This window comes from Microchirus variegatus, assembly GCF_963457635.1.
Source record: "Microchirus variegatus genome assembly, chromosome: 13".
Lineage (NCBI taxonomy): Eukaryota > Metazoa > Chordata > Actinopteri > Pleuronectiformes > Soleidae > Microchirus > Microchirus variegatus.
The window spans coordinates 23,156,800-23,180,571 of record NC_139814.1 but is presented as its reverse complement, the minus strand read 5'-3'; the positions used below and the strand labels follow the sequence as shown (position 1 = coordinate 23,180,571).

Genomic DNA, 23,772 nt, shown 5'->3' with positions numbered 1-23,772 from the left:
CGGCTTAGGGATCACATGCTATGCTAACCTTTCTTATTCGTGCAACCTCCGCCTTTGTTCTGTCCTGAGGAGAGTGCTGCTCCTCCACCGTCCCAAAGGAAAGGGACAACAGTTACCGTCTGATCAGTTTCACACTCGTGAGATTAATGGTTCAATACTTGGTATCAGTCTGACTGAAAATCACTCAGAAAAAAGGGAATTCTGATACGATCTATCTACAAGAAGTCTAAGTCCTGAGTCCTTCATTTAGTGTTTGAGTTCAAAATGAACTCCCATTTTGAAAGACTTGAGTTTTTGCAAACAGGAAATTCACAAAAGTCTGCACTCAAGCACCTGTTGAGATTCTTCTGTACTTCATTGTCTATTTTCCTCTAAATGGGATCTTAATCTACAAAACTGATATAACTGTCTATTAACGAAGATCTAAAACTAGCAATGGAGATCATTAACTCGTCGGGAAAAACAAAAAGTCAGAAGTAAATTACATTACATCGCATTTAGGACAGAAAAAACTATCCAAAAAACCCTTGATACTGCATTCACTATGCACAGACTGTAGAACTGTACTGCATTTTTGCTGAGTCGTGTTGTGGGCTGTTGATTTCTTAAGTAAGGGAGAAGAATATATTCTGGATAATTGGATTATCTTGGATAATTATGTCGTTGAAAATGCACAAATGTGTGATGAACAGCTTCAAAAATTTGAAATCAAAAAGGTCTAAAATGATCGTATCGGCCTGATATCGGTCGATACATGAGTATCAAAAAATTATTTTGCAAATGTATTTTTCCTTTTCTCTCTCTCACTGTTATGTCATATAGAAAAAATGTTCCTATACATTCGTAATTTATACTAAATAAAGTTTCATAAAATAATAATAATATAAAAGTTATATTGCGAAGAAGCGAGTCACCCCCTGGTGGCTAAGGGTGCATTCACACCAGCTCCTTCTTAATCAAACCCTAGTTCATTTTGCTTCATTTGTAGGTCTCGGGTTCAAGTGAACCAAATGCAGGAAGTGGACTACAACGTAGGGCATTGTGGGTAAACGAGATCAAAACATAATGTGCGTGATGGCAGCTTAAATAATGTGTTACTACCAGCTTAAAAATCTGTATCAGACTGATACCAGTATCTGTGATATAGTGGGCTTTGAGCCATCCCTAATAAATATACATAAAACACATTATTACACAAGCAATATTAGTAGAATAGCGTCTATTTAGTGGTTTTTACTCCGGTTTACTGTGATCATGCATCAGGCAAAAACAAACCTGGCTCTTTTTCTCTCTTTCCCCATTGGCAGTGGACACAGAGGGGGAGTGTCTCCGCTCTCTCCTCGCTAATGTCTGCGGCAGCACAGACAAAGCTCACACGTCAGGGATTAAAAGAAGCTTCCACAGAGAACAAGGAGCTAAAGAACCTAACAAGTCCTAACATCTGTCCTACAAGTGGACTGGATGCGTCTCTTGTTGCAGGGACTTCATTTCTCTGAATTATATCATTTTCATAACAACAAGTCATGTGGTCTGCTGCATCCCAGACCAATGTGGTTTTTGTGATCTAGAGACGCATTCAGGTACACATTTGGAGTCTGTTTACACCTGAACTGGACACTCGGGGATATAAAAACACACACACAGTGACGTGAGGACGTGCGTCCGCTACCTTGATCTCAGGAGTGGAATCCGGCCTCGGGCTGTGGCTCCTGGCGTGCTCGCCCGCCCGGCTCTCCTTCTTCAGCTCGGCCTTCCGGTCGGCGGAGCGGTGGCTCTTGGGCGTGGAGCCGTCGCGGCGGTCGGCGCGCGCCAGGATGGCCAGCAGCGGCGACGGCGACGCTTCGCCGGGCGACGCCGGCGACATGACCGGAGCGCTGACCGGGCGCGTGGATTTGTTGTCGGGCGTGGACGCCATGGCTGAAGCAGAGAGAGAGAGAGAGAAGTCTCACATTGTCGCACAGGAAGTGATTTGTTGCACGTTTCCAGGGACACGCGAGGACACAAAGAGAGCGCCTAATAACGGTTATTCTTCTCTCACGCTTGCGGTAAAAGAACACCTTTATCGAGCTGCTCCGGCGCCGTGACCCAATTACTCAAAACAGACATCAACACCGAGTCGTTCGCTGCTGCTGCTGCTGCTGCTCGAAGACTGAAAATCCCCGGTCGTGCAATTTTGCAAATGCCATCTCTTGTTACACAAGAAGAGTCATTTTTCTGCTGCTCTCAGCTGCACAAAGAGCTTCAGACTAAGTGGTGGGAGAAAAGTCCATCATGATGACACGTCTTCTCCCATACAGAGCTTTAATGACTGGGCAATCGCTGCATGGACTCACAATATAGGTGCTTACGTATCTAGGCGACATTAGAAAACATCCAGGTTGAGGCTTGAGAATAATTAATGAGCAGTTTGAGATTATGGAGCACAGAATAAATCTAGGACGGCCGATTATTATTTACGATTTATTCATAATAACCTGCGACGATCAGGCTTTAACGCACACAAACTCATACTTGGCCCTTCTAATCCTGGACCTAATCCCTGAGTCTGATGTCCTTTACCTTGACCTTGAAATAAAATTGCAGTTGCAGTTGCAGAATCCTAATCACATGATTTTGAACCAAATCAGACGATCTGACCCTTTCCGAAGACATCGCTAAAGCCTGTGGCTGTATCTTTGTTAAATTGGTTCTGGGATTGTTCTGAATCATTAGGACCAGGTCTTGGTCTCCACGAGGGACTACTGGTCCTGACTAGATCAGTGTTTATGGCAGACAAAGTCCTAAAGAGGTAAGAAATACTCTTCCAGACAGTTAGCATCCGTGTCTATCTTCAAGAAGCTCTTGAAGTGCCAGCTCTTCCACGAGCATCTTCTGTCCTAGCACTAACCCTTTACCCCCCCATCCCCTGCACGATCTCCTTCTGCAAATGTAAATACAGTACACACGCACACACTCACACTGAGTACCTCCGTCCAGGCTGCGCGAGTTCCTCTTGCTGGACGAGCGCTGGAACAGAGGAGCCGGCCTGTCGATCAGAGAACTGGCCTGTTTGGTCTGCGCCTGAGTCCGACCGCTGTAGCGAAACTTGGAGCCCAGCGCCAGGAACTTCCTGGGAGTGGTGGCCATCTCGGTGGACGTCAACCTGTGCGCGGGAAAAATAAAACCACACCGATACTGATCCTCGAGTCGACTCCCATCCCATCTGCAGTCACTTCACTTAAAAGACACTACCACCACCAACCTGAAGAAGGTGTGATGTTCCACACACACTTTCCACAGCTTCTTGGCCGCCTTGTAATTGGGTAGCTTGAAGCCAATGGCGCTCTCATACTGTTCCACCTGTTGAGAAAAGTAATTAAAAAAGTAATTAAACAGCAAATTAAATCACGGTCGGCCTGAGCTCAATTTCCCACCACAGAGTTTTAGAAGAGGTTGAATGTTTGGTTCATACGAAAAAAAAATCCCTCTCATTTACCTCTGAGGGCCTTATCTTGACAAAGAAGCTGCTGCGTTTGTAGGAGACCTTGAGGACTTTGGGCCACGGGAAGCGGTTGATCCTCAGTTTGTCTTTGTAGACCATCAGACCACTGGAGCAAACGCCCAACATGATGTCAACACCGTCCAGATCCTGTTAGAAAGAGACAGAGAGAAACAAATATGACCACAACCTGCAGGAAACCTGGACAAAGAACTGGAATGGTCTAAGAAGAGAAGGAAGTGCATGAAATTAGTCTATTATTTATCATTTTAAACAACTCTAAAGATGTGTTTAGACGTGTTGAAGTTGCAGAATGAGGAATACTTTCTAATGCAGCTTCCTTGTACTGCTCACAATCGGCCACAAGGTGGCAGCACAGACCTCTAACAGCTCCTCTGACTGTGATGATTTAAATCCCCCTTCTGATATAAACAGATTGACCTGATTTCTGACATGTCACATGTCTCCATCCTGCTGGAAAAAAATAAAATGCTTTTCCCCCTTCATGGATGAATTACTCAAAGAGTTATATTTTGTTTTTTGAAGAATTGAAGGCAACATTCTGCCTCACAAGACATCAGAAAACAACTATTACTGATGTTAACTTCCCTTGTCATAGACACAATTTGTTAACTTTATGTTTTCTGAATGTTTAGAGTTTAAAATGCAACGTATAGATTTTAAATTCACTCATTAATAAGTAGAGCAGGTTATTCTTGTTGTCACCTTGGCCTGGTGCAGATCCACGCCGTACATCGACAGTTTCTTGGCGTTCTCCAGGAACATCATGTCTGCCTGGGCCGGACTCATTGACCTACGACGACACCACAGGAGGAACCACAAGAAAAAGCTGCAGTTAAACAGTGACAGATTTAGGAGAGAGTGCAGAGGAAGAGCAGGTCTATTTTTCCTTTTTCTTACCATGAATCATCTCATATTTGCAGAGTATCAATGTACTCGCTTGTACTTGGCCGGTTGTGTTTTAAAATGGCTACTTTTTTTACAGCCCAGCCATGAATGCTAACTTAATAATATTCGTGAACTAGTTTATGGAAGATGTTGACATGTTAACTTTATGCTAACAATTTTAGCTTCTTATTCAAATTGTTTTTTCTCAGAAAAATCTAATTATAGGAGCTATGTCTCATTTTATTTGGGAGATTTCCTCCCCTACCACTAGGGGGTTGTATTTTATGCTAGGTTATTTGAGGTCACCTGTCATTATACTCAGGTGTTGCTGATTGAAAGAGGCACAACAGTTTGCTACTGTGCTCAGGTTTAAGTGATGTTTATATTTGTTTAATGGAAATGGAGCGGAATTAAGTGGACATGGGAAGAAAATAAATTGCCAATATAATTTCAGACAGTAAGGAACAATGTGGCTGTGATTCATACCTGAGTGCACATAAAAATACAGAACAGGACTTGGTCGCTACACAAATAATTATTAATTTTATTTTTATATCTATCTATCTATCTATCTATCTATCTATCTATCTATCTATCTATCTATCTATCTATCTATCTATCTATCTATCTATCTAGCAAGATAGCATGCTTGTTGTAAGCTAGCTATCTTGCTATATAGCTAGATAAGAGGTTGTCTTAACTGCAAAAGATAATCCACTTTATGTCATCTATCTATCTATCTATCTATCTATCTATCTATCTATCTATCTATCTATCTATCTATCTATCAAAATAGCTAGCAAGATAGCTTGTTTGTTGTTAGCTAGCTATATAGCTAGATAAGAGGTTGTCTCAACTGCAAAAGATAATCCACTTTATGTCATCTATCTATCTATCTATCTATCTATCTATCTATCTATCTATCTATCTATCTATCTAGCAAGATAGCTAGCAAGATACCTTGCATGTTGTTAGCTAGCTAGATGCTATATAGCTAGATAACAGATTGTCTTAACTGCAAAAGATAATCCACTTTATGTCATCTATCTATCTATCTATCTATCTATCTATCTATCTATCTATCTATCTATCTATCTATCTATCTATCTATCTATCTATCTATCTATCTATCTATCTATCTCAGTACGGTGCTCACTTGTAGGTGTGGTGCAGCTCCATCATCTTGTCCTCCAGCTCTTTGGTCTGACCCTGGACCATCTTCATGTCCTTGCCGTACACGCTGCCGTGCACCTCGGGGTCGTACTCGCCCAGCTCCGACTGCAGGGCGTAGGAGCCCAGCAGCGCCAGCGTGACGAAGGAGCACGGCAGCAGACCCTGCAGGATGTCCTTCCGCAGCTGGAGACACAGGTAGTACCTTCAAAGCACCAACAGGGGTCACATGTAAGGCTTTCGACATCAGGGAGGAGATGTTACCCTCAGAAAATACTTTCTTTTTTTTTTAAACCCATCTGATACCTCGTTATGTCCTCAGACAACTGCGCCGGGTCCGGCGGGTAGAATTTCACGTTGAAGGTGAAGTTATAGTTGACGCCTGAAGGAAGGAAAAAGCGTGAGTGGAAATAACCGTAAACATGACGTGTGTTTGTGGGCGGAGTTAGACTCACCTTGTATCTGCCGGCGGATTTCTTTGTTCAAGTCCAACCAAGTCTGATCAAGAGAGACGAAATATGAGACTGGAATTCATTCAACAACATGCAGAGACAACCACACCCACATTTTTCTCTCTAGCCCCGCCCCCTTTTGTTGACCAGCGGTGTCCATGACCCAACATGAATCCAGCTCACCTTCACGCCAGGTGTCTCACAGATGGCCAGACCATAATAGTCCTTCTCCAGCAGGTTGAGGTGGTCGCACACCTTGGCGAACAGGTCCTGACCTGTGGCATGTTTCTGATACATGACGAGGGGACAGTGTTACATACACATAGAGCAGGGGTGTCAAACTCATTTTCTCTGAGGGCCACATCAGCGTAATGGTTCCCCTCAAAGGGCCAGATGTAACCGTCATACAGAATATATGTAAATGTAACCAAATATAATGTAAAATGAAGGCGACTACTGTATTTATTACTTATTCAAGTTACAAATATGATGCATTATAGATGCATAGCATGGTCCGCGATGGTGATGCCGCCACTTTGCGCGTAACGCAATCGCCATGCATTGTGGGAAATGTAGTTTATGGTCAACGCACGCCTTAAAGCAGCATAGACGTATTTTTAGCCAATTAACCACTTGCGGGCCACATGAAATGACGCCCCGGGCCTTGAGTTTGACACATGTGACATAGACGGTAGTTTATATTACTAATTATTAATTTATATACATTTGTATTTATTTAAAGGCGCCATATGTAAGAATGTGGCCAAAAACGGTTACTACATTCAAATTCAAAACACCGAGGTCTTTTAGGTTTCGTTTTCTGACGTAACTGGCAACCCGTGGTTGCTCGGCAGCTGAGACTCTACTGACTGCAATGATGTGTAGACGGCGGTAGGTGGCGCCACATGCCAAAACATGACTTGCAGTCTGCAAAATATTTCTTTTAATGCAAATATTTTGTCTGTACTGTTGTTGTTGGTGAGTTCAGTTTGTTATATGAACATTATTCCTGAGTCTCTGTGACATATTAGGAGGAGTTTACGGCCAGTTGCTTTAGATTTATTACATAATGCACCTTTAAAATAACACATTTATTTCAAATGAACATGAAACATGAAGAAGTGGGAAAAGTTCTCTTACGTCCAGCTCGCACTCAAGCAGAGCGTCGTCCAGCAGGGTGACTTTGATCTGCATGGTCTTGGGTCGGCGTGGAGCTCTGGGAGCTTTGGCCTCCTCCTCTGTGATCTTCTCCTTCTTCTCTGGCTCGCCGCCTCCTTCAGGACCAGACTCCTTCTCCTCCTCCTTCTCCTCCTCCTTCTCCTCCCTCTCCTCCCCCTTCTCCTTGTCCTCCACGTTCTCCAGGATAGCCTCTTCTCCTTCCTCCTTATCCTTCTGGAGTTCCTTCTCTTCCTCCTCCTCCTCCTCCTCCTCTTCTTCTTCTTCCTCCTCCTCCTCGGCTTCTTTCCTCTCTACCTGAACAGCCTGACGGAGACACTTCAGTCAGATTACGCAGCGGTTGCAATAATCTGGGATGAGGTAAAGGCTAAAAACGGCACAGTTTGTGTTTGTGTACTCAGTTCCTCGGAACTTCATACGCGACTGAGACTGAAGCATGATGGTTATTTTTAGTTCAAATTCATCAACACACACACACACACACACACACACACACACACACACACACACACACACACACACACACACACACACACATTTCACTGTCGTAGGAGAATTCTGGCTAACGCATGTGTCAGCATCTTTGGAGAGATGAAACAAGAAACTCTTAAGATTTTGTTTCCAACATACGTTTGTTATCATTTTCACTCAAAAGATAGTTGATGGTTTTTAGAAATAAGGGTTCCAAAGGGGTTCTTCTACAAGGGCTGAGGTTCTACCTGGAACCATTCGCTTCTGAAAAACCCTTTCCAGTAAGAAAGGGTTTTTCAAGGGTTCTTGGTAACACTAATGGTTCCAGTAAGAACCATTTTGATCCAGAGAACCCTTTAAAACCACTTTCCTGAATAAAGGGTTCTTGGTGGAACCCTCCAAAAGGTTCTACTTGGAGCCAAAAAGGGTTCTCCTATGAGGACAAGCCGAAGAACCTTATATGGTGCATGCTATCATAAGAATATGTTTGAAGTTTGTTTTTCTTTAACTTTCCTGCCACAAAGTCCATTGAGGAACATCTGTGTCTTTATTTCACAGAGACACTGGAGTTATTGGTCTTTTTGCTGCATCTTTTAGCAACTTATTTCCAGATGTTTTGCGTATATAAAGCATAGAACACGAGAAAGAGAACCAGCTAAAGTGCTTTTTGCCCACAGATACAGAGCAACACAGGGCGACCTGAGCCTCAGCTCTGCTTACCGAGTGCTGATCCAGGGCCACCTCGCCCTCCGTCCTCAGTTCAGGCTCCGGGTCGGCGATGGGCGCTTTGGCCTCCTCCTCCTCCTTCTCCTCCTCCTCCTCCTCGCCCCGCTTGTCCTCCCTCTCTCCTCCCTCGCTGTCGCACTGCGAGCGCCTCTTCAGGAAGGAGGAGAAGAGGCGCGAGAGGCCGCGGCTGGCAGAGTTGCGGTTGCGAGGCCTGAGCTGCGGCGGCGGCTGCGGCTGCGGCTGCTGCTGCTGCTGCTGCTGCTCCTCCTCTGGTGAGGGCGGCCGGGCGTCCTGGCCGGCTTCCTCCTGCTGCCTCGGCTTCTTCTGGTGACTCTCTGCCTCGTCTGTTGTCATGGCAACAGCTGTGGAGGTAAGAGGACAGGAGCAAGTTGAGGAGGAGCGAAAGAAAGAAAGAAAGAAAGAAACCGTTCTCTATAGAAACAACACAGACAGAGATCATCAGATATGAGGAGGACCTTTGACTTAAAAAATCCTGCCTATTGTGCCTTTAAACGGCAGCCCGAGCTGCAGACATTCACACGTCAGTGTCTCCCTCGTGTCTTTACAGCCACAGGGTTAAACACCACCGTCGAGGTGCTGATGGCAACGTTTATCGGCTCAGCCCGCTGCGATTCTCGCTCGTGCATCGTGTGTTTTTTTCCGCGTGTCACAGTCGTTTTGTTCTCCGCCGCGGCCTCTGCGCCCTGCGGCTACTGCAGCAGCAGAAACAGCAGCAGACTGATGACATTTACAGTCATCGCTCACTGAATCACAGCAGCAGCAGCAGCAGCAGCAGCAGCGAAGGTGGGCGGCTGCACGAGCCGCATCAGCTGGCACCTGGAACGCCACATCAGTCGGACATGTTGTTGCCGCGGCAACGACGACCACGTCAGCAGCCGGGGGGGAAGATTAAGGGAAAAGCGAGAGACGGCAGCGTGGGGGGAAAAAATCTATGGAACAATAAGCTGCTGAATCGTTAGCGTATCTTGTAGCTTGTGCAAATATCGTGTTTCTCCTTCGAGTTTGATTACTTTGCAGATTCAAGGTCAAGTTGTTTTTGTCGTGTCTTTTTCAAAAGTGTTTATTCCTACCATTCCATAAACTTAAACAAAAAGAGAAGAAGACCGTGCTCTGAGTAAAGATGACATAGAAGTGAACCTGAAAAGCTTCCCTTCTCGTCTTAACAACTACTCGACGCACTTTACGCTCTGAGTCACTGCTTTCGAGCAGCCCGTGGATATAAATAGAGCTCCTTTATCATGTCCCACTCACCCACTGACGGCAGATCCGTGACGGGGGTAATTTAAGGTTCAGGAGGACACAATTGGACACGAGGAGCGTAGAGGACGATGAACCCCCTGATCTTCTAATTAAAATCCACTGTGTCCGTATGATTAATACAAAAGGGCTGTAGAGCCTTTGTAACGATGATGTCACACATGATATACTGGCTTTTATCTGGGCGGGACAATGTCTTTTGTGAGGGAAATTGATCGTGGGGTCCCACAGGGCAGCGTACTGGGACCGATGTTTTAGAAATGTTATCGTTTGTGCAAGAGCACTTTGCATTACCGTAATTATGCGACCGTTTGTGCTAGCGGAAAAATTCCAACAGTTTCCGAAAGCTGAGAAGTTGCATGTCGAAGTCAACATGCGGTTATTACGGTAGTTTCACTCGTGCTCTTGCAGGAAGCCGGCAAATCAGGGTGTTTGTCACCAGAGAGAGTTGGAAAAACGCCTGTTTGACACAAAGTGTACTGTACTGTTCTGTGTGACTTGGTTCATTCTGTGATTGTTCTTGTTTGACATAACCAGAGTCCTAAAGTGAACCCAGTCAATCTGTGTATCATTCGTTCATTTGTCTTTCAAAATGAGACAAAAAAAATAATTAAAAATGGATAACAAGCATTTCCTGTTTACGTGACCCGATATTCACAGATCGTAACTTCTGTGATCGATAAAATGTAAATAAAACGTTGTCCAAAGCGCATGCGAGGTATTATTTTGAATCATAGCAACGTGGACACTAAGCTACAGCCTCGTTTTCATCAAAAAAGAGCCGTCTTTCGAGCTGGAGCAACTATATCGATCTCTAGGGACCGTCTACAAAGTGCAACACCTGAAAAAAGATCTAAAAAAAACATTGAATAACACAGTGTAGTGTCATCAAACTTTCTGTAAACTTTACCGCATATATGTGTCTCCAGATGTGGACACACCGTCTCGTGAATTCCCAAGAAGACTGGACTTATGTCTTCATGATATTTCAGGGGTTTAAGCAACATTTAAGTAGTTTCCGAGAGCACTTTTTTACAGTTTGTCTCCTCCGACAACACTTTCAGGTGAGCTGGCAGGTTGAGGGTGGACAGCTTGCCGCCGTGAAGTTCCAAACACTACTGGCAGCCTGCGGTGCAGCGTGGATGCTGGTGCAGCAGCATTAAGTGCTGACAGGGCAGGGAAAAGTGAACGCGTGGGCTCCACAGCTCCAGGTGTACTACTTCTTTTTTATAAAGAAAATCCACAGCTCACATGGAGAAAAAGTGGTTCACCTTCCTGTGGCTAATTGTTGAGTGGCCGTATGTTTGAAGCAGGTGTCACAGATAACACCAGCGTCTGCAGCTCTGAGCTGGAGGTTTACTCGTCAGCGGAATGAGACGAGTTTATGCTTCGGTTTAAATAAGTAAATATAAAACAATATCATAACCTTAAAATGGCGAGGACAGGTGAACGGTGAGGACAGGTAAATGACGAGGACAGGTGAATGGTGAAGACAGGTGAACAATGAGGACAGGTGAATTGTGAAGACAGGTGAACAATGAGGACAGGTGAACGATGAGGACAGGTGAATTGTGAAGACAGGTGAACAATGAGGACAGGTGAACAGTGAGGACAGGTTAACAATGAGGACAGGTGAACGATGAGGACAGGTGAATGACAAGGACAGGTGAATGATGAATGAGGACAAGTAAACGATGAGGACAGGTAAATGATGAGGACAGGTAAATGATGAGGACAGGTGAATGATAAGGACAGGTGAACGCGATGAGGACAGGTGAATGATAAGGACAGGTGAACGCGATGAGGACAGGTGAATGATGAATGAGGACAGGTGAATGATGGGGCACGTGAATTATAAGGAGAGGTGAATTATGAGGACAGGAAAATTATGAAGACCGGTGAATGATGAATGAGGACAGGTAAACGATGCGGACAGGCGAATGATGTGGACAGGTGAACGATGAGGACAGGCGAATGATGTGGACATGTGAACGATGAGGACAAGTAAATAATGAGGAAAGGTGAACAATGAGGACAGGTGAATGGTGAGGACATCATGAGGACAGGTGAAAGAAGCCCAACCTTGTTAAAAAAAAGTAGCTTTATCTTAACTTTTGTCTGTTTATCTTCTTACATAAGTGACCTTGAGTGTTTGAAAGGCTCTTACTAATAAAACGTATTATTACTATAATTATTAGAGCAAAAAAACATCTCCAAATCATAAATAATCATTTCTTTTTCTCATAAATCCCTTGACAGTGTAAAGACATCCACATACAGTAGATTCTGCTGATGCTGAACACAGATTTGTATTTGTGACCGTTCAAACAGATCAAACAGCTCTGCTGCTTCACTCTGCAACATTCTCTACAGGTCACTGAGCTGCTGTGAGGTCAAAGGTCACAGTCCTAACCAGCTGCTACATGTGCAACATCTGGCGTGAGCCATGACTGTAGACCGTGTGCAAACCTGAATATTTATATTATTTATTGTTTCTTAATCATCTGCATTTACATTTCTGAAGCAGAAATGATTAACTGTTCATTCCTAATATTGACAGTGACTGGCCCGATTTCTAAAAGACCAGAAAAAACAAATATAGTACCTAAGTGGTTCAAAAGTTCAAAAGAGACAAATACAAAGCAAAAAACACACTTTAGCATATTTGTGTGTTTGTAACTACGTGGTGTCTTGTGTCAGTTGTGCTGAAAGTGAGCTTAAGGATTGAAAGCGGCTTTAAATTTAATCGGGCCCTGTGTGGGATTAAAGGGCTGATGTGTGCTGCTGCTGCTGCTGTGCAGAGGAAGCCGGACGTCACTGATGGACACACACATGCACACACAAACAAACACACACACACACACACATAGCTGCTCTGCTATAGCACGAGTTCTTCTGACTACTACCCAGAGACTGAGAACCGGCCTGACCCACATGAAATCTGAGGCAGCGAATGTTTAATTATATTTAAAGTGGGGGAAAAAACACAACTAGAATATTAGAGAATCTGTGCAGGAGCGAGAGAGCAGTAAAGGGTCATTCTGCCCACAAACTACCTGAAGGATGAGGACGTAGGGGACAGGAAGCAGCAGAGACGGTGATGAAATAGTCACGTTTAAGATGCCGTGATACAAAGAACACGTCAACAATGTCACAGAAGACTAACTGGAGACGTTTGAGCTCCTTCAAATGACTGTAAACGGACTTTTGAGTCAGTTCTGCTCAGTAATTCTTCTTTATCGGCGTAACTTTGTAAAACACATTTATTTCCGATATTTTATTATTGGAAATAATAAAATTAAGTGGTTTCTTCAGTGATAAAATCGGCTGATTTGAAACATTTTAAGAGTGATCGGTTTTAGGTCACAGCTAGGGCTGGATGATAGGGTCAAATATGCTATCAATAATTTAATATTTAAAATGTAATATAGATTTTTGGGGGGTCACGTATAAAAGAAACCATTCAAAAGTCCAGGCTTTTAATTTTGACAATATTTTATCTTTTTTTTTTTTTGGATTGTATTTTTATATTTTTATTCTATAGTAAACATGTTAACTAAAAATACTCACACTAACACACCTAAGGACAAAAATGTGCTCATTGAAACCCATTCAAATCACTATTTTTAATGCAAAAACATGGCGATTTAAGGGTTATAAAATAATATATTTGATATGGAAAGGACTAATGGTTGGTTTAAAAATATATACTATATATATTTTTATGAACACATTTTGGTGCTCTAGGTGTGTTAACGTAACTTTTTTACAGGCGCATCTAATGGTTAATATCCGTTCATGTGTCCTTTAGATAAGGGTCTTGCTTTACGAAGGCAGCCATCTTATGCCGACCATCTTTTTTGGTATGCAAGGGCCACCGTAGTTCCCTGATGAGCTTGGAATCTTGAGTCTCAACATTAGATGTCACTGTGGTTGTGGTTTTCTTTCCAGTTCTTATTGCGTATCACCGTTTCTTCATCCACATCTTTTACGTCAACGTTTATTTAAGTTGACAAGACAAGAGGGAGGCGAACAGGTGTTTTATTTAAGTAAATCACGAGGGGAGATGGATAAAAGTGAACTGTAAAAAAAGCTAGTATGTATGTAACGTATGTCAATCTTCTTAAAAAATACAAATTCTGTAAGGTTTGTCCATTTGGGCTTCCGTAGAAACATGGCGGCCTGCGTCATGCATGGCCCTTGCGTACAGTACATAAGTCATTCTAATTCTACTACTATTTTACAGCGTTTATACACAAACTTACTTCCCGTAAATATACTAAATATTACAAACTGGACCTTTTTGACACGCGTATATAATCATATAAATGTCAATTTAGTCTCTACAGTGGGGTCAAAATGACCCGACTGTTTACATCTGCATCACGGGAGGAAGAATCACATCAGATCACTTTCACACTCACCTCAGGGGGACACATGACACATGACACGTGACACGTGTCACACAACATCATCACAACACGACAAAAAAAAGATGACAAAAAGAGCAGCGACTGATGATGATGATGATGATGATGATGATGATGATGAGCTATTAGAGCCACTGTAACTACAGTAAAAGGGCAGAGCAGTGACCTGAAAGGACCTTAACAGGGAGTGGAAATATATAGGAATCTGATGCTATCATGAAACAGCAGATTAAATCCCAGATTATGAACGTGGCAATACTGTATGTAAGGTACTAACCACAAGTGCTTTACAAAATAAAAGCACGACAGACACACAACATTTAAAAAAGACCATTCTGAAAGGATCTGCTTTAAGTTTGGATTTAAAAAGGCCCCAGGTCAAAAGGTCAAAAAGGTAGAAAGAGACATACACACTATTATTATTATTATTATTATTATTATTATAACACAACACAGAACTTAAATATAACCTTAATCTGACCAAAACTCACACATTTATCTAAACTTAAACCAGACCAAGGCTCAGAGATGAGGTTCTGTTCAGTTAGGACCAGGTCTAGGTTCTCATGAGGACTGAAAAAGTCAGTGTGCACACACACACACACACACACACTGCTCCCTGTGGATGATGACACAACAGCTGTAGACATGAAGACGGTGATCATCACTAATATTGACAGACTCGTTATTCGACCATAATATTATCACAAATACACAAAGTGACGCTGTCTCTGATCACGTTTTGATTTTTCTACTCATGTAATCATTCAAAATATTGATTTTCCTATTCCACAACAACAACAATAGTAACACTAATAATAAGAAGACTATTGATAATGATAATAACAAGCCTATTACTGTTAATACTACTACTACTAATAATAATAGTATAATAAAAAGGAAGAATCCAGCAGGGACAATAAAGGGGCGGTAGGTGTACCTGTCTGCAAATGGCGCTGAATGTGAAAGTGTCAACACCAGTGGACACCGTTTCACGTGTGACTCACTCACTCCTTCACTCCTTCACTCCTTCACTCACTCTTTCATTCACTCACCTGCTCCAGTTCAAATCATCCAGCAGAAGAAACAAGGGTCAGATTATTTGTCCTCGCGCCTGCTGCTCACAGACACCATCCGCTCACACAGTCATTGATGAGCGCGAGCTCCGGCGGCCGAATCTTAACAATGTGTTTGATACGAGGAGCGAAGCGGAGCGCGAGGGGCTCAGTGAGCCCTCTGCGAGGTCTGACAGGCGGACAGAGGGGGCGCAGTGGAGCGGCTAAGGTGTAGTCTAAGATACTATTAGGACACATCATGTAAAAAATAAATAAATAAAAATGAAAAAACACGTTGAACACTGAGATTAAAGGTTAAAATTCTAACTTTAGTCAGATTTTTTTCTCAGGATTCTGACTTATATCTCGGAATTCTTACTTTTTTCTCAGAATTCCGATTTTTTTCTAAGAATTACGACTTTTTTCTAAGAATTACGACTTTTTTCTTAGAATTCTGATGTTAATCAGGAGTCTGACTTTTTTTCTCAGAATTCTGACTTTTCTTCATAATTCCAACTTCTTTACTCATAATTCTGATTTATTTTCTCAGAATTCTGACTTTAATCTCAGGATTCCAACTTTTTTCTTAGAATTCTTACTTTTTTTCTCATAATTCTGAGGGGAAAGTTAGAATTCTGAGATTGAAAAAAAAAAAAAGTCAGAATTCTGAGACAAATTCTGCTATTTAATCTCAGAAATGTGGATCTCACAATTAATTCATCTTTAATCTCACAATTCTGTTTTTTGTTTTCTATATTCCTCAGAATAGAATTCTGACTTTTTCTGTCTTTGGATTCAACGTTTATATTCAGATTTTTTTTTTAGTTTGTCTGAGTTTAATCTGAGAATTCATGCAGTTTTATTTTTATTTATTCATTTACTTATTTAACATGTGGCCCTAATCCTCTTCCATATATTTCATAAAGACAATAAACTGGAACTGAAACACCAGTAAGGCTGAACACATGCAGCCTGTAAGACAGCACTCAGGGCTCAGGCTCCTCCCTTTCTCCCCCTTCTTTTGTACAGCAGGGTGGAGCCTTGTATGTAATAAGGCAAGTGCATTTTGTGGCCGCGGCCAATGGGAACAGTGGAGGCAGCAGCCTCGACCAATCACAGCCCTCAAAGCTGCTGCTCATGGCAAACCTCCACAATCAGTAACCAAGGTTCCCTGTGCCATAAAAAAAAGAAAAAGAAAATCAATGCCTCCATTTTTTTTTTTTTACACAGCGATTGCAAAACAGTGCATGAGAGAAGAAAAGATGGAGAATGGATTTATTTGAATTCACACACACACACACACACACACACACACACACACACACACACACACACACACACACTGACACACACCTCCTCAGCTTTATGTAATAATGCATTTTCTTTGTATCTGAGAATGACTGAGAGACACAATCACCAACACTATCTGTTACATAACAGTGTAGTAGTCACACGTTCCACACAAGTGCCTGTGAAAGAGGCTTCTGTGTGATGAGATCTGGCAACAAACGCCTTTTTAACAATGAATACCAATCACACTGAGGATAAGGGACAGCGATAATGTAGTGAAGGTGCTGTTGATGTCAGGACAACAGGTGATGGACGAGAGTGTGAGAACATGAATAGCACGTCATGTTTTCATATACAGTACGACCTGCGTGCAGATGAACGTATTTAGACATAATCCATAACCCAATGATCTACTGTCCATAACCCCAATGTCCTACTGTCCATAACCCAGTGTCCTACTGTCCATAAACCCTAATGTCCTACTGTCCATAACCCCAATGTCCTACTGTCCATAACCCAATGTCCTACTCTCCATAAACCCTAATGTCCTACTGTCCATAACCCCAATGTCCTTCTGTCCATAACACAAATGTCCTACTGTCCATAACCCCAATGTCCTACTGTCCATAACCCAATGTCCTACTCTCCATAAACCCTAATGTCCTACTGTCCATAACCCCAATGTCCTACTGTCCATAGTGGTCCTCTTCTTCCATTGTCTCTTTGTTTCTGTATCAGTGGACCTCCTCACACCACCCAAATGTCCTACTGTCCATAACCCCAATGTCCTTCTGTCCATAACACAAATGTCCTACTGTCCATAACCCCAATGTCCTTCTGTCCATAACACAAATGTCCTACTGTCCATAAACCCAATGTCCTACTGTCCATAACCGCAATGTTCTACTGTCCATAAACCTAGTGTCCTACTGTCCATAACCCCCAATGTCCTACTGTCCATAAAACCCAATGTCCTACTGTCCACAGTGATCATCTTCTTTGTCTCTTTGTTTTGGTATCAGAGAACCTCCTCACATACAGTATCACCAATGTCCTACTGTCCATGGTGATTGTCTTCTACATTGTCCCTTTTGGGAAAGTGTTTACGGTCGATGTGGACTCAAACTGTCGGTGTCCTCTCGTTTGTCCGCAAATGTCCCCACACAAACATGGTGAGATGGTTCCTAATACGGACAAGTGTAGGCAGGAAGTATGACTTGGGCTTCAATATACAGTACATCTATATTTCAAACGTAAAATGGCCGTGGTCCACGATCGTCTTCTTCGTTGTCTCTTTGTTTCTGTATCAGTGGACCTTCTCACATCAACTCCAATGTCCTACAGTCCATGGTTGATCGTCTTCTACATCGTCTCTTTTGAGCAAAACATGACCAACTTGAAGGGGAAAGTGTTTATGGTCGATGTGGACTCAAATTATCGGTGTCCTCGCGTTTGTCCAACAAGTAAATGCAAAAAGTCTAGCTTCAGTGTACGACTGTATTTCAATAATAAGCATTTTAGTGACTGAGACACAGCTCCCGTGTCTCTGCGTCTCTGAGTTTCTATTCACTGGGAAAACAATAGAATCTTCAGCAGCGACGTTACAGTTTACATCTCGTCAGTAAACGCACAAACACGGCGCGGTTCTCCATGAATACACCGTCATCGCGGCTATAATCAGCATATCTAAGCTACTTTAAGAGCTTTTGTGTTTTGGGGGGGGGGGGGGGGGGGGGGGTATTCAGCACAACGCTCCCTGTACAGTCTCACACACACACACACACACACACACACACACACACACACACACACACACACACACACACACACACACACCCCTCCATCACTACACAAAAGGCCGCCCTTTGCCCTCACCCCCCCCCCTCCCCATCACTAACAGAGGGCGGCCCCTCCCCCCCCAGTGTGAGGAGCAGGTGCTGAGGCAGACGGTCTGCTGAGGTGAAGACAGAGGGAGCACCGCCGTCCAAAACTAACAGCACAACATGAGCGCTGTGCGTCCCTGTCTGTTCACACAAAACGCCTCATATATTAATAATGAGAGTGAGATAACATGAGGACAGCAGTGAAATACAGGAACACACACACAAAAACCACTCACTCATCTTCAACTCCTTTGCTTGTGGACTCTCCAGGAGAGTCTCTGAAAACGTCTCATCTTGTTTTTCCTGCCCGTCCATTTTTGTCCCTTAGACCTCTGTTTTTAAATCGGGCTGAAGACTAACGATTATTTTCATCATCGATTCATCTGTCGATCGTTTTCTAGATTAATGGCGTAATCGTTTGGTCCATAAAATGTCAGAAAACGTTGATTAAAATCAGCCAACCAGGAAATGACGATGTTCTCGAACGTCTTGTTTTTGTCCACAAACTAAAAATGATTAACTTTTAATGATTTCTTTGTTACGTGGAGCAAAGAAACAAAGAAAATATTCACATTTAAGAAGCTGAAACAATCAATTAATGAAAAAAGTTTCAAACCGATTCATCGATTATGAAAACAGTTGACGATTCATTAAGTAATCGATTAATTAAGTACTTATTTTAGCTCTAGATTTGATGTTTGTCAGAGTCTGGAAAAATGACATTGTCTTGAAAAAACCTGGTATCATTTTTGCACGGCAGACTTTTTTTACATGAAATCGGAGAAAGTTTCTACTTTTCAGTGAATTAAAGGTGCATTATGTAATAAATCTAAAGCAAGTGGACATAAAATCCTCCTAATATGTCACAGAGACTCAGGAATAATGTTCATATAACAAACTGAACTCACCAACAACAACAGTACAGACAAAATATTCGCATTAAAAAAAATCATGTTTTGGCATGTGGCGCCACCTACCGCCGTCTACCAATCATTGCAGTCAGTAGAGTCTCAGCTGCCAAGCAAACCACGGGTTGCCAGTTACGTCTGAGCTACAATGGCGGAGAAAACTAAACTTAAAAGACTTCGGTATTTTGAATTTCAGTGTAGTAACCGTTTCTGGCCACATTCTTACATATGGCGCCTTTAAATACGATGCGTCACCTCAGTGACTGGTACGTATTTATCCTTCCTAATTAACTTCATTTTTATGTGATTTGAAGAAGAAAAATTCAGGTTTTCAGCACCTTGTCTGAGCTCCAAATTCACAACCTTCTAACCCTGATGAAGTTTGACGATTTTGGAGTCCAAGATTTTCTGTGTTAAGGTGTTTTATCTGAGCAAATTATACGTGAAATTATGTTGTTTTTTTTCCTCCTTGTAACCTGGTGAAATAAAGGCTGAGATGAACAAAGACAGCTCTCTCTCTGTTCCTGACTGACATCTGCTCTGTGGCCTCCAGCTCAGTGTGTTGATCTCTAATTGCCTCCTTGACTTCCACTCAATTACCTCAGTGCCAAAGTAACAATGGTCACCAACCCGCTCACAACACCGCGGGTACGACGAGCTCTGTGAAGACAAATGACCTCGGAGGCTTTTATCACTCACTATGTAGTTTTCATTAAGACACGGCTCTTATCTGGGGGAAAAAAAAGATGCTTTATTTGATCCAGATCTTTGTAAAAGAACATTAAAAAAATGCCACATTTTAATTAAATGCGCCACGACCTCATTACATTACATAAGCCATAATACTTCCCCATTCTGTCACTAATTTTGTTGCATAAAAAGGAAATCTGCTGCCGGTCAATCCCACAATGCATCAGCAAAAAGCCACTTTATGTATTAAAACCATTTTTAATAAGAAATAAGTGAATTCGGTAAAAGAGGGAGGGGTCACAGGGCACATCCTGGACACTTCCTCTGAGGACCATAAATAATTGGTATGTTTTGGGGTTTTCTCCAGGTTCTGGTTTCCTCCCACAGTCCAAGAACATGCTTTACAGGGATTAGGTCAATTAGACGCTCTAACTAAGGATAAAGTGGTAGAAGATGGACGGATGGTTTGAGTCTGACCTGGAGGAAATTATCTCTTTAGTGGACAAGAGGAGGAAATGATTGGTAATGGTCGACTATAACACGACGCTGGTTTTTTCTCGTTATGAGTTTTATTCTCGTAAAAATTATGAGTTTTATTCTTGTATAATTTCGACTTTATTCTTGTTGTAAAATTACAAATTTTATTTAAAATGACGACTTCATTTTCGGAAAATTACGACTTCTTTATTCTCATAAAATTATGACTTTTATTCTCGTAAAAATTCAGACTTTGATACTTGTAAAATTATGAATTTTATTCTCGTAAAAATTACGACTTATTCTCGTAAAATTACGACTTTTATTCTCGTAAAATTACGACTTTATTCTTGTAGAATTAAGACTTTTATTCTCGTAAAATTACGACTTTTATTCTCGTTAAATTCCGACTTTTATTCTTGTAGAATTAAGACTTTTATCCTTTTAAAATTATGACTTTTATTCTCGTAAAATTCCGACTTTTATTCTCGTAAAATTCCGACTTTTATTCTTGTAAAATTATGACTTTTATTCTTGTAGAATTAAGACTTTTATTCTCGTAAAATTATGACTTTTATTCTCGTAAAATTCTGACTTTATTCTTGTAGAATTCTGACTTTTATTCCTGTAAAATTACTACTTTACTCCAAAACTTACCAAACAGAACACAGCATTAAACTTCCGTTCAAAAAGGTCGCCCCCCGGTGGTAATTGAATATATTTTAACTTCCACACTGGGCTTCATCTGGACAACAGGAAGAACACATCCACATTTCGTGCGTGTGCCATTAAAGGAGAAGAAGCTGTGGACGAGTGTGAGCTGATAAACATCATCATCTTCTCATTTGAGACACAAACAACATCCATCACGACTGTGATCGATTTCACATGAGAACGAGAGCAAAAACACTCTCCTCTGGATCAGCACGCACACACTGGACCACGATGACGATGATGATGATGATGATGATAATCCGTACTGAGTCATCGACCACCTGTTCACTCGTCTCTGCTGCTCTGCTCTCTGCTGCACTCTGGTGGACACACTCACACACACAGCAAAGAGAGAGAGTGAGACTCACCGTGATGCAGAACCAAAGTTCAGAGGACGGTCGTGGGTCCAGGTCGTGGAGCATGAAAAGATTCAAATCAAAACACACATGATTAGTACAGCATCAACGTCTAAGTTTGTTATTATACTCTCTATTTCACATTTACAACACAATAAAAAACAAGAAAATGAACAGATGACTAAAGTCTGGCTATCACAGGGGTCTGAAACGACAGCGTCTCGGACCAAACTTTGATTACAATCAAACGCATTGAATAAAACATAAAACTATCGACCGGCTTCACCTCAGTTTCTGCCGCGGCGAAACGATCAAAAGCCACAGAATCCACTCACGCTTACTGCATTCTGCTCTGCAGCAGCAGCAGCAGTCGGCTCAGCTGCATGTGTGTTCACAGGCAACTCACAGTGTCCCCTAATGGACAAATAATGCCATAACAATGCTGCTCATACACAACATAAAGCCACTGGATTGACATCATTGTGATTGCTTAAGTTTCTTATTGGTGCATATGAAACTATGTTTTTGTGAGTTGCACCACACTTTATCTCATATTATCTGAGCTTCTTTATTTACATTACGCCAAGAAAGCGTTTGGACATATTAAAAATATTGTTAAATATTGCAAAACCAGATTTTTTTCAGTTTTTTTCATTCTCCCGCACCAAAATCAATCATTTGGTCTACTGCTGCTTTGGTCTACTGCTGCCCTGACCAAAATAACACATTTGAAGTTAGTGATAGAGTCAGCAGTTGAATTTCTCTATGCATTTGGGTCTAAAAAGTAACACAAACTTCATTTTCCAGGCTGTCAAAGAGCAAAATAAAGCAGCAAATGCACACATTTGTAGAATATTATCGACTTAAACTGGCGCAGAGACCGGAAAGAGGAACTAAGAGCTTCCTCCAGTATCAAGTCTACTTTATCTTTTCCTCCTGCAGCCACTTAACACTGTTAAATAGCTCATTTTCCTCTCTTGACTTTGGTGCAGAGGAATGAGGCACTTAAAGGTGACGAAAGCTAGATTTTCCACTCGTATAAAAACAATTCTTCTAGCTTTTCTATCCCTTTAACATGTTCAATAGGAAGTTATTCTGGTCAGATGAGAGCATCTCGACGACCTGCACGTGTCATTTCCTGTACTGAGATATTTTCTTTAGCGTCTTATTCTACGTAACTCGACATCGAGGCCACGCCTTCTCATTCCAGGAGGAGGAGGAGGAGCTCGAGTGTGTACGTCAACAGAGCGAAGGCTCTAACTGGGACACATCTTTATTCAGATGACTTGTATTTTGTGTTTACTGTGCAGCAGCAGCAGCACGACGACAGTAACTGGAACTCAAGTCTTTTTTGCAAATAACGTCATAATCACCGACGATAAAAATATTTCTGCCGAGTCTCTCGGGCTACAGATTTGTTCCACTTGTGATGTCTGCAGTGCTTTGCATCTGCACAAGCTACAGCAAAAAAAAAAAAAACACCAGGCTCTGGGTCTGCAGACACAGATCATGGAGGTGCAGGGTTGGGAAGGGAGGAGGGAGGAGGGAGGGAGGGGGTATGAGGATATGCTGGATGGATGGAGATGTGTCCCAACTGTGTGTGTGGATGACAGCTCAGCATTTATCATCTGCTCTTCATCCACATAAAAACACATAAAAACCCAGAGTCTGAAGCCTCGCGTGTGCACTCATGCATGACAGCATCTGTGGGGGAGAAACAAACTGCAATTCCTGCAAGTTGAGGCACACAGCATCGCTGTGTAGAACATCACGTGCATGCCGAATTCACCAGAACACACGTATCGCACTGAAATGCCAGTGTTTGAAATTGCATTCTTATGTGGCGTCCGAAAAAAGGCAAATCAAAATAATTTTTCGCAACATTTTCAATGGGATTTGGTTCAAAGTTTAAAACAACAAGTCCAAACCCTGGATCATTGAAGCTGTGGAACATTTATAAAATATGCATTTACTACTAAGTGTATGCGGAAGCCAAATAACACAATATTGATTAAAAAAAAAAAAAAAAAAAATGTAAATCTGCCGCAGCTTTATAAAGGCATAATTATATTTATATATCATGTTTTTAAAAATCCCACTGCCGGAGGTAGATCTTTAAATTGGCTGCGTTCAAAAGCACTGCACCACTTGCATCTGCACAGTAAGACCCAGCACAACATGACACAGCAGCAGCACAAGTTTACAGCACCTGGGAGCGCGACAGTGGCTCTGCACCGCTTCTCCGCTGACACACGTCGCGTCTTTCCATCCGCCTCCGCTGTTTGGATGTTATTATGATCACCTGCAGC

General features: G+C 42.2%; 1 protein-coding gene across 1 annotated transcript in view; it reads right to left on the bottom strand.

The window, feature by feature from the left end:
- epb41a (erythrocyte membrane protein band 4.1a) overlaps window positions 1-8,736 on the bottom strand; it is a gene marked incomplete at both ends in the record, with an annotated part of 32,657 nt that extends 23,921 nt beyond the window's left edge. The window contains 13 exons of the mRNA XM_083900240.1: window positions 29-76; window positions 1,276-1,350; window positions 1,670-1,917; window positions 2,967-3,142; window positions 3,242-3,339; window positions 3,476-3,628; window positions 4,205-4,292; window positions 5,544-5,762; window positions 5,864-5,939; window positions 6,013-6,055; window positions 6,193-6,297; window positions 7,150-7,491; window positions 8,356-8,736. Of these exons, the coding sequence (XP_083756366.1) occupies window positions 29-76; window positions 1,276-1,350; window positions 1,670-1,917; window positions 2,967-3,142; window positions 3,242-3,339; window positions 3,476-3,628; window positions 4,205-4,292; window positions 5,544-5,762; window positions 5,864-5,939; window positions 6,013-6,055; window positions 6,193-6,297; window positions 7,150-7,491; window positions 8,356-8,736 (2,052 nt within the window). The remainder of the gene's footprint in view (window positions 1-28; window positions 77-1,275; window positions 1,351-1,669; window positions 1,918-2,966; window positions 3,143-3,241; window positions 3,340-3,475; window positions 3,629-4,204; window positions 4,293-5,543; window positions 5,763-5,863; window positions 5,940-6,012; window positions 6,056-6,192; window positions 6,298-7,149; window positions 7,492-8,355) is intronic.
- Between the last annotated feature and the right edge of the window lie 15,036 nt (window positions 8,737-23,772).